The 12638-nt window shown below is 38.6% G+C and overlaps 1 protein-coding gene across 1 annotated transcript in view; it reads left to right on the plus strand.

Moving 5' to 3' along the window:
* Positions 1-12638, plus strand: part of ntrk3b (neurotrophic tyrosine kinase, receptor, type 3b) — a gene marked incomplete at both ends in the record, with an annotated part of 192526 nt that overhangs the window by 155599 nt on the left and 24289 nt on the right. The window contains one exon of the mRNA XM_083911883.1: positions 10550-10680. Within this exon, the coding sequence (XP_083768009.1) occupies positions 10550-10680 (131 nt within the window). The remainder of the gene's footprint in view (positions 1-10549; positions 10681-12638) is intronic.

Consider the following 12638-nt stretch of genomic DNA (forward strand, 5'->3'; position numbering starts at 1 on the left):
ACGGTATCAGCCAGACACTTCATCCAAACTGGGGCTCTCCTTTTTACACCAGATGATTTTCACAAGATTTGGGAACGAGTTTGAAATGGAAAATGCCACAGCTCATGTTGAATGACAACTTGGGGCATAGGGTTTTAGAAAAGATAGTTTTAATGTTGGTTGAATCAATGTTGGTTTTCCATTAATGTGGGCGGAACATAGCAAACAGCTACAATCTGGCATGGCATATTGTGAATGGTCACTAACTTCATAAAAATAAATTCTAAATCAAAAATGACAACCAGATTTGCCAACACTCACTTTATTGGAAGTGCATTTTTAACAGTAATGTCAACAATGTATCTCCTGACATTTTAAGTTGAACTTAAAAACCATTTCCTGAAAATAAATATATCCACTGTATTAATATGTTTGTGGTCATAATTTGGTCATAATCTGTTTCTAGTCATAATTTTAATATTCGGATAGGCCTGAAATATATATATATATATATATATATATATATATATATATATATATATATATATATATACTATATTTCAGTCCTATGTGGCTTCACTGGGTTGCCACAATGGGATTCTGGTATTCATCCACAACCAAACTCATCTGCTTTTTAAGTTGACCTGTCTTCCCCAGAGCCAAACTAAGATGGATATACCATTTTTAACGGAAGTCCTGCTACCATTTAATTATTATTCTAAAGATTGTTTATCTTAAAGCATTTGAACCATGCTAACTGGAGCAAGACCTCTTGTCAGAGCACATAGAACTCTGCTGAAGAATATAGACAATGAAGAGGTGTGTCTGTCACGTACAGTAACACACAGTGACTTAGACTTAGTAACTTGATAACCTCACTGATTTGGAAATAGTAACATGTTAGACTGGCCTCCTCGTTACTGACAAAAAATTGTCAGATTAGAGTTACTAAGTAGGCGTTAGTGGCATCACTGGACATCACTGACTCGCTGGCACAAGGTTGTGATGAATAGTTTATAATAAGTTTCTGGTGGTTTTATTTATTGGCAAGTTACCAACTACCTCTAAGGAGCTATAGGGACACTGAAATGTCATAATAATAAAACTGTGTGCCGTATAGTAGTACTTTACAGTTGTTAATTGCATCGCTGCTAATAATGTTAGCAATAGCTGTGACTGACAGACAAACAGATCAGTTTCATCACATACATTGTAGACAATAAATAGACATAAATCAAACGTTAAATAACATATGACATATATGATAAACGGTAACACTTACAAGAACACCTTTGGTTCCCCTATCCAATCAATGATAATTCTACTGTGTGTACTATAGCTGGCTGAATGGATGCATGAATTCCATCAAAGAATCTCATACCTGTAGCTGCCTCTCGCGAAGGGAGAAAAATATTCTACCGCGCAGCTATTCCACCAATCAAATACCATAAATATGGGCACTCTGCAGGCTTTAGCCTGTGCGAGTAGTAGGGTGTGTAACTATTCGTGTCGTCCGGTCATCATTTTCTTTTTTTCATATACTCCATTTACAAGCTACAGTGTTCATCAAGACGAGGCAGCAGTGACAGAAACACAGGCCCGCAGTTAGCCAGCCGCAGCAGGTTAGGAGGAGATACCCACTGAGAGTCAATAGTAAGTGCTGGTTATTCATGTCACAGCCGCACAACGATGCCAACAGACACAAAGCCCCTGTGCTACTGTGAATTTAACTGCATTTTGTATGCAGGTAGATCAGACCAATCAAATCAGCTCAAATCAGCATGACAGCACACTGTTTTCATGGAAACATTTATTAGCAAAAAGTGTTTTATTTTTAGTGTATTGCCCAAGAATACGTTTAATTATATTTTTTATTTTGTTGGTAACTTGAGGTTTAACATTAATATTAAAATGAAGATGTGTTTTACCATGATTGTTGGCATGGCAGTGATGCGGCATCACCCTCTCCTGTAATATTGCTAAATTAGCTTTCTTCCCTGCTTTGCTTCTTTGTCTTGTCTAACACTTTGGAGCCTCTCTCTGCATTGCTCTCCAAATCAAATCCAGCTTAAATCATGGAATCGGTCAACTGGTCTCTCAATGCACTTGACAGAGTCTTTTCGATAAGAAGCTCGGTTTGGGGGAACCCGTCTGCCCTAATGGAACATTTGCAACTGGTTACACTGTCAACTCATGGGAGCAGTGGAGGCTCGTGTGCCTGGCCATTCTTTCCTTGAAGGATATTGAGGATATCTACATATTCGTAACCATGATTACATGCTTTCTGATGATTGGAGTAGGCACTGGCTTGGTGTATCAGAAAATTCGGAAGTAGGTGGAAACAGTCAAAAGCTCCGTGGAGCTGCCTGGCACGATTGATGGAAGGAGGACCCTATATCGGTAGCTGCCTTGGCCAAGGTTACTGCTGGAATAACTCCTCCAGGAGAATGCTGCTGTGTGACGCTCTGCACATCCTCCCCCCTCGTTCCTTCACGGATACCTGTTGGTTGTTGACTCTGACTGGGGGCCCAATCGAGGACGTCTCGATGGCAACTTGCTGTGTTATCGTGCTGACACTCTGCGGACCGAGACACTGACTGGGTAGCTGGTTGAGGCGAACCTACAGACTGATATCACTTACATAAATATCTGCAAAACAACCCCTCTCACCAACCCCCCATCCCACGCCTTCGCATCTTTCACCCTCCTGGGCAACAGGCGTGGTCTGCAAGTGTGCCTGTGACAGTTGTTGGTGTGCTGCCAGCGGCCTGACCTTTCTCCCTCACCCATTATTCAAACTGTTTCGAGCTTTTTTGTTTTATGTGCTGGGGTTTTTTCCAAATCCCGCAGTGTGCCCCAAATTGCTCAGTTACGTACCTGTCAGAAACATTCATAAGATGTTTGACTTTAATTTAAAGTTATACTGTAGTGGTAATGTTTAATTATTATAAAATCCTTATCTGCAGATAGACAGAAACATGGACTGAATTGTTTGGCATGAAAACCAATAACCTTTCGGTGAATTGAGGAGGTTGTCCTTAGCATTTTCGATTGAGCCGCTGCATCTCAATGTTAAAGCATCCACCCTGCAAAAGACATGTTGTCAATGTCCAGGAGGCATGCATCGATCAACCCACTGCACACATGTAGTCAGGCTGAAAAATACCCACGCACACACCTGTGAGGCAGCCACAGACACATGAATGCACAAAGTTGGCAGGTAGATGGAGAAAAACACATCTTTAAACACAAACACACACACACAAACATATAGTACACACGTAGTGAAACTGGGGAAAGTTGGCACACACACACATACACACAAATAGAGACAGGTACAGAACACAATCCTCCAGACATCTGTGTTCCCTCAGCAGCCTGACCTGACTAGCTGAGTAAAATTTGGTTCTGCGTTGTCTCTCAGCCTCCAGGGCAAATGTTTGCTGCCGTTGAGGCCTCAGGCGAGCCAGGACAAATGAATGATGCTGAGCTGCGAGATGGAGATTTAATCTCAGGGCTTTTCAGCGTGCCATTCAGGGTAAATAGGATGCAGGATGCAGCCTGAGTCCGCCAGTAGAGGAAACTGAAGGTTAAAGTAACTTGTCCTCGTCACTCTTGATAGGTGCCCTCCATAATAGCTGCTTCATCCCCATGAGTGGGGAGGAACGAGGTAATCAGTGGCTATGTAGCAGCTAAAGAAAACAAACATAGATGGAATATTTTCATCGGGGAAATAAGGTAGAGAGGGCAACTGGTACAAATGGAGAGTTGAACAAGTTTTTAATGTTGCTGAATTAATAGTGGACAAGGGGTGCCCTTAGGAAGACTCCACATTTTCTTTCATTAATTTGCTGCAGTTGTGTAAACCTTATAATTTAACAGTTTTACAGTCAATTAACAGGCCTTGACCTGGAATCTTTTCACTTAAACACCTGGCTATGATGGTATTATTATTATTACGATTATTATTATAGTTACAATAAGGTAAACAAGTTTGTTTCTGCTGCAAGAGGGGAGGAAAAAATAATGGCAGTAGTCACTTAGGATTAAGAAAATGTAATCTTGTATTAAAGCTCCACTGATTTTACACATCAAAGTCTGTTTACATGTCTTAGGGAGTACTACTTCATAGAGATAACTTGTATAACGCCTTTGGTGGCTCCAGAGGGAGTTTTGCGAAATCCTATACATTGCCTCAAGTGATGTCACTTGAGTCAGTGCCAGCTGGATACCAAGAGTACAAGTTTGGGGGCTAAAAAATAAATGTAAATGAGGAAGTGAGTTTACCATATATAATTATTATATATTAATATAATATATTAATATTATATATATATATAATTATTATATATTCATATTATATATATATTCTGGGCATATGTTTGATTTGGAGATTTGGATGTGTTATATTAGTAGCGGCTAAATGTAGCTTTGAGCTGCTCGTCTCAAGCAGACATGAGGCGTAGGCTACTGGAGTCTGGTAAACTCACTCCCTAATTTAAATTAATTTTTTTAGCCCCCAAACTTGTATTCTTAGTATCCAGCTGGCACTGACTCAATTGACATCAATTGAGGCAATGTATAGGATTTATACATAAATATATATATATATATTAGTGATATCTTGGGTCCTGCTGTATTGACTCTGAACTTGTCCCTTGTGCCTGTCCAATGCTAAATCTTTGAAGGAAATTACTGGCTAAACAGTGTATAACTGTACACTAGAAATAAATACAGTTAGTTCTCCTGGATAATAAAAAATAAATTCACATTTCCAAACATGCATCAAATGCAATATAAACACTGAGATACATATTTAACATCTACATCAAAAAACTGTAGTTACATAGCTGTTACAGCAGTGGATTTTTTATTTTTATTTTGTTAGCAGTTTTTGTCTTATCCCTCCAGTCTGGATGGGAAGATTCAATAAGCCAGCATTACTTGCAAGTTTATGATTATAAATCGGTGTGCTTGCAATGTATGAATCGTTATATTATAATATCTTACAAGATAGAATAAAACATTTATTCAGCCAGTCACATTTATTTAGTCTGAAAATCATTTTGTCAAAGGGAAATGTTGGTCAGGACACACATAGGGAGTGCAGGAGATTAATTAAAGTGAATTTCCAGTGTCATGGGCTTGTGGACTTTTCATTAGCTGACAATGACACAACCTAGTAAGTGTGGTTTGCAGATTTGCAGGTGAAAAGACTATTCAGACTGGACTAGCTACAGTGGTTTAAATTATAACCTATATTTCAATAGAATTTCAATTATTTAATTCAAAAATTCAATATTTCTTTGAAAAAAATAGCTAAAAAGTGAATTGCAGACGCAGTAATGGCCGCTTGTTTGTGTCCCTCTTCTCCCCGGATTGGTCTATATTTAAACCTCCCAGTGCAGTCGCTATGTATACTGATGGATGGGTTACTCTAACAGTATAACACTACACCACTGAGTCGTCCTATATTGTTGTAAGCAATGCATGTCAGTGTGGTCCAGTGAATCAGTCAGCTTACAGTCTCTTTTTTTGAAATACAGTCTCTAAATGGGTTTGAAAAGTTTCCAAATCTGGTGATAAAGTTGTTAAATTGGCAGGGATTTATACTTACAGGAAGTAAAGTAACACTAGTGGCCTGCTTCCTGATGAAGAGTCCACATAGCTTGTCAAGCTATCCGTCAAGTTCTGATCAGTCATTTGACTCAGTTACATTTATATCTTGACCCATCTTGACACCTACAGTTAAAGGTTGAATATATAGAATCTTTATTAAAAGCTATTTTAAAAAAATAATAATAATACATCCACGGGGCGTTTTGAGGGGTACAGAATGAAAGTATTGCTTTTCGATAAAAAAGCATTTTTAGTCTGAATTAATATTTAATACATTTTTTGACAGGTTTGACAATGACTTTCTGTCACGTTCTGTTTACATTGTACCAGCCAAGAGTGGCCAGCATTGCGGGTTGCCAGGGTTGTCTGTTGTTGGGTGCAGCTACTGTAGGCTGGCACTGGGTGAAATGGAGTTTGCCAATCCTGCAAATGCGTTATTTGTCGCAGCAGCTGAACAACCAGAGACGGGCAAAAGCGAGAGTCAATATAGGCCGAATATTCACTCGATGGACTGAGATAAAGGAGTTCAACACATTAAAATGCACGCCGAAATGTCTACGTTTCTCCTTGATCGGTAAGCTAACTTTCATGTTTACTTCGCTGTAATGGGTAATGGTGCAATTCACCTGGCAATGTGACTGCTTTTAATTTTATTTTGTTGATGCGAATACGATCTTGAGGCACTAGATGGCGGTATTCTGCTCATTCTCCATATTCAACCTTTAAGGTACAGTAAAATTTGTCTGGGATACCAGCTCACAGCTTCTAACTTATTTTTTCTGTTGTTTGTTTTACACAACAATTGTAGTGCAGAGAGAGTCCATCTAGCATCCAGTGAAGACAGACTAGCTCTATGTTACTAGTTGGCAAACATATCAGACTCATGTTATCGCGAGAATTCAGCTGCTGTGCAAGAGAATCACCTCACCTCACTGCAAAGGAGAAGATACTGTAAAGTAAAAATCAAGATAAAAATAAAATACTTCTACTTCTGAAAGTTAGAAAAATAATTATATTCTGACATTATGTGCTGAAAAGTGTTTCAGAGCCTCCACCCGCTGATAGATGAAAAACTTTGTCATTTCACCAGCTATCTCATCCAAAGAAGCTTAATGGCAGGTTCAACAACAGTATAAGCTTCAATACCTGGATCATCATGACAGGCAAGCCTTATAAGACCTACACTGATCCTTGAAAGATCATTAATGATGGAGGAGTGCATGGAAAATAATTAAAGTGAAAGATTATTCCTTTTTTCTTAAAGAAAGTACAAACGTGTAAAAAAGATATGGGATTTAGTCAGGGACACACTGTATGTTAAATCTATTACCTCTTAAGACCTGATAAATAAAAAGACAGTTCCTTTATCTACAGAGAAAGTGTAAGAGCCAGTCAAAAGACAGTTTAAATGAATGTGTATCAACTGACAGATGTTTTTACAGCTTTTGGAAAGAAGATTTTTAGAGGATGAAGCTTTGACAGCAGTGATGTGTTAGTGTCCCTAGTGGGGCTCTCACCCGGCAAACTAGCTGCCAGTTTCTGCAGACACTTGTGTTCTGATCTACTTTAAAACTGGGACGTGTCTTCATATTTAACACCGATTTCAGAAATGGTTATGAAACTCTCTGACGGGAACATCAGCGTAGCAGGTGATACTTATGAATTACCTTCTCATCATGTCCACCACCGGTGGGTCTGGTGATTCTAGAGAAATTACAGAAAGAAAGAAAAGAAAAAACAGAGGAATGGTCAGACTGAAGTTGAACTAGTAAATTGTATCTTTGAACAAGAAAACATTTCAGAAAGTACATCATTTGGTAAAAAACATTTGGGTAAAGTCACAGTAAACACTGCAAGAAATAAATGGTGCCACTGCCTCCCATTTATTATCTCGCAGCAACAGGATCACAGGTGCAGGTTCAAATAAATGAACTGGAAAATTGTGCTGCGGTAACCAATCACTCCTTATATACATTGTGTATTTATTAAATTGAAAACACTTTTCCACAATGGTGGACCAATCCTTGCTTAGCAACCATTACTAGGCAGTGCAGCTTGTCAGGCTTTTCTCAGCATGTTGAAGCAGTGTGCATGGGGCTGTATGGACAGATACTTAAATAGTTTAGATGGTGCATTTCTCTTTTTTATCTTCTCCCAAACATGCAAAAGTGTACTATCTGCAAAGTGACCCAACATTACTTCCAAGTTCAGCAGCATTTCACTACATTTTGTGGGGTTTCTAAAAAAAAGACCTCTAGCACATCAACGTTTTTTGCTCTCTCTCTCTCTCTCTCTATCTCTCTCTCTCTCTCTGCCTTCGAGTAGACAAAGTCCCGCCCAAACACATAAAGGCCTGAGCCTTTTTTCTGATGAGGAAGATTCCCTGTCCAAGTTTAAGTAATGTTTGGATAAAAGGAGCCATAACTCCATATTTAGCACATTAAGATAATAGCACCACATTCAGGACATCATAAAGTTAGACCATTTTGCAAGACTGTTTATTTTTCTCTAAACTACTGTTTACTATAATTTATTCATAAAACAGAGTTGAACTGTTGAGCTTGACAATCTCAATCTGACAACAAAACAACGGAATATATCTAGTCAATACACAACCTACATTATGTTTTATAGGTGTAAATGGTATGGCGTGACAGAGTTGAAAACAAACTAGGGGACGAGTGTTAATGTTGCAGTTTTATAGATAATAGAAAATGTTTTGATAATGTCATTTTGCAGAAAAAACATTCTATTTATCTATAGTCAGTGGAAATGTAATGAAGGTCAGTAGGAACCGGCTAAATGTTTGTCTTTTACAAATTAGACAACCACTTTTTTATAGTGAAGGAGGTTAAAATATATTTTGTTTTACATTATAATGCAAATGCACCTTGTTCTATTAATTGGTGGCTTTAAAATACATTTTGTTACCTTCAATTGAAAACTATTTAATTGAAGCCCTTTACGTCTGAAGGAGAATAAGCGAATCACCTGTGCTCATGAGTCCTACAACTGCCAAGTGTGATTTAAAGAACACACATATGGAGGATGGATAAAGATCCTGGGTTTTTACTTGTCTGCCAAGTAGGCCTTGGTTACTTGGCTAACAAGAATGTATAGACACCCTGAAAATATATTGTGAAAATGATGCATGAATTATCAGCAGCATCCCAATATACTTAAGCGCCAGCTGTTACAGCTGAAGAAATAAACGTTTGTATTTACGGTAATAGTATATAATTGCTCAAAAGCACAACTCTGTCCTAACAATAACAGTTCCAAATCTGAGCCTTGCATTAGTGATGCCACTGCCAAATCCAACAATCAGACCAAAATATTGAGCTTGATTTAAATTGAGATTTAAATCCTGGTTTCTCTTATCCTATTATTTCACAGGGCTCTATGTCTTTATTGTCTATAGAGTGGATTAAACGCTCATAATAGTATTGGTGAGATTAAGAATACATCCCACAAACACTGATGAATCTGTTCTGGGACATACAGTAAAAAAAACAATGACATAACATAATGACTTCTCAAAATTGGTGGCAACCCCCTTTATGTACTTTATAAGTTATTAGGGTTCAACAAATATTGGACACTAATTGTTTTCAACAGTTACAATACAATTTAACTTCTAATTTCTAATTCACAATTTAATATGTTTAATAACTTTGATTTGGTCCTTCATTTAGGCTTTTGTTTGCTGTAGCTGAGTATTAAATCATTTAATTTCATTAATATCTCAAAGCAGAGAGAACTACTGTATGACATCCAATCTAATATATATATATATATATATATTATACTATTATAGAAGCAGCGCAGTTTTATGGTAAACCTACAAGCTGTCATGTTTTATTCAGACTGAGGCATAAAGGGCAGCTCTGTTGAGGAGCCAACAACTCCTAGACTTTCATTATTCTTTCGTACTGAGCCTTCCAGGTACCAGGGGTTAAAATGTTACCCCTGATACATACCAGGCTCTATATTTCTGTCTCACCATTTCTCTTTCTTCCTCTATCTGTGTCTCTATGTGTCTCACTCACTTATTCTGCCTCTTACTCTCATGAGTTTGGTCAGCTTGGGAGATTCGTCAGTTGTATTAGGCTAATCAGAAGAACAACACCACATCCAAAATAGAAAGACTTAACTGTCTTCTAACTCTAAAATGGTCATGTAAGAGTCAGTATTGGACAAAATAGAATAAGATGTATAGAGAGAGACAGAGGGACTGTTTTTCTCACCCTGCTTCTTATTTTATTTCCCAGTAGTCGACATTTTAAATTAGCCATATTTTTAGAAAATGTCCCTCTTTGTTTTCATCCCAAATGTAAAACCCAGGACTCCAGCTAAGAGATTTGCACCCCAGCAGGTCCGGTTTAATCTCACAGTTCATACTGTATGCACTTTGGAGATTTAAAACCCAAAATCCTCTCTTAGGTAGCATCAAAGTGAGAAAAAAAGTACAGTTTGACAATATCACATATTCAATAACTGCTTCACTGTAGCTGTAATGTATGTATATTAAGATGAATATTAAAATATTAATAATAAGACATTTGTCTTCTTGATGGAATCGCCATTACACGAAAGAGGAAATTTGAGATGTCTTGTGCAAGATTTTGTACACCCTTCCATAAACTTGAAGTTTGACTAGAATTTAATACTATAAAGGAGTTGCTCCCGCAGTGCAGTACAAATAGCTGCCAGACCACTTTATCTCTCTTTGCTTTTCTTGTCCTTCACTTCTTCATATTCACACTCTCTATCTACTGTATGTATCTGTTATTCCCATTCTCTAGAGATAATTGTATTGTAATTACCCTCAAAACACATATTTCTGTAAATATAGCGCATTCTGTCCCATGAAATGTGTATTTGATTTTAATTACTCATGTCACTATTTTTCTCTCTTCTGCTTTCCTCTCCCTTTCTGTCTATGGTTTAGTTGTCCAGCATATAAAGCGGAGAGACATCATCCTGAAGAGGGAGTTGGGGGAAGGAGCATTCGGTAAGGTCTTCCTAGCAGAGTGTTACAACCTCAGCCCCACCAAGGACAAGATGCTGGTGGCTGTTAAGGTATGTTTCCTTTTTGTTATGTGTGCGTATATGTGTTTTATGAAAAGTACAAAAATTAACAGTTTGACATTTTTGGTAATACACTTATTTACTCTCTTGTGGAGCGTTAGATGAAAAGATCACCACTCGTGAAAATATGAAGCTAAGACTGGAAATAGGAGAAACAGCTAGACTTATCCGCTCAAAAATTCCACAATGGAACAAAAAAGGTAGTGTTCATGTCACATACTACTTTCAACCCCGCAAAGCAATGTGTCTCAATTTATTGATTCCCACAGTAAAAGGCTGGGTGAGCCTTTCTACATTAGCACAGTATTCATGTTGAATGATGTTTTAGACCTATTACTAGACCCTGCTGTGGGCTGTGCTGTCATTAATCTACTGAGCCCTCTGGTGCCATTCTCTAGCCCTGACCTAACTTACCTTTAAGCTGCCTTTAAATCCTTCTCACACCCAAGCGAAGAGCAAATACTCAGTGGCACGACCTGCCCTTGTATCTACATTGTATCTGCTTAGGTTCAATTACAGTGGCTTACCCAACTTGCTTTGTGGGCAGTTTTATGTGGATGTCATGGCCCACTCCACAGACCATCACCATATATCTGGTTCCACTACATGCTTAACAACAGTGACTAGTTAGCAATCCTCCTGGTATGAGCAACTCTCGCTCTGCATCAGTGATGATGCAAAAATGATGCAAATTGTCCAAGTGTCCAAAATCCCAATTCACTGCTCACTATGGCGTAAACTACTGGGTGTTACAAGATCTTCTCATCCAACTCCCAGCAAGAAAGTGATTAAGCATACTCCCCAAAATGTCAAGCTACTCCTTTGACAGTAAGGGAAAACAGGACCACAGGTTAAGCGAGGGACCTCAGCCAATCCAGGTATTTTGAGCTTCTAAGGAACTTTGTATAACATCAGGCCAAAAATCATTAAGTTTCAGATGCCTGGGCACAAATGTGTAATCGGCCCCTAGAGTACACACACACACCTGAGCAGATATTCAGCAATCGCTGGTTGCTGGGCTGCCGGTGACTGATTCGAATCGTCGCTATTCTGTAGAGCAATGTACCTGACCCAACCTCTGCCTGTCTTTCTACCCACTCAAAACCTGTCCAAGTATCAGCCAAGGGACCTGCAATTACTGTCAAGCAGCGTTAATACTCCAGTGAACTCTGTGCTGATTTTAAAAGAGCTTTTAGAACCATTGCCCCTGTATGCTAGCTCTCAATGCTTTCACTGTGTTTGGCAGTTAGTTGTGATTGCCAGCTCCCAGTTAAAATATGAGGAACTGTATGAATGCAAACCAAGGTGATGTGAGGCTGCAAACCTACATAGGAAAAAGAAATCCAGTCAGACAACCACCCTCACCATGACAGGAGAAGTCAGTGGTAGAGCTAAGATGAAGATGATGGAGTGGCTATCTTTTCTTCTATTGCAGGATTAACAAAGAAACTGTATTATTATAAGCCTCCTCTGCAATGACCTCTTTTTAAGAAAAAAGAAAACGCACAATGCAATGTGCATTTTCATCTGAACATGTTCCTGTCTGTGATAGTGCAGAAAGAGGCTCTCTGAATACACTTAAAGGTCAACAAAGGGAAAATTCATTGCAACGCTTTGCCTCAATTTATTGTAGTCAAGCACTTCAAGGTATTGTTTTGGAGGGATGCCCAGACATGAAACATTTCCTTAAGAGTGCGTTTGATTTGGTAATAGAATTTTATGGCCATTTTACCTACTCTGCCGTACATCTCAACCACCTCCAGCACTGCAAGAACAGCACATATGAGTAAATGCATTTCCATCCCAAGGTCTTTCCATCTGTAATAACGTCAGCAGCACGCTGAGAAAGCAGGCTGCCGGCCAAGGAGATCAAGAGAGGCAACTTGCTGTGTTTTCTTTTTGCGAATGAAGTGTCAAGAGTATTTTTTTTCTCCAATAGAGGCTGCAAT

Source organism: Echiichthys vipera (genome assembly GCF_963691815.1).
Source record: "Echiichthys vipera genome assembly, chromosome: 1".
Taxonomy (NCBI): Eukaryota; Metazoa; Chordata; class Actinopteri; order Perciformes; family Trachinidae; genus Echiichthys; species Echiichthys vipera.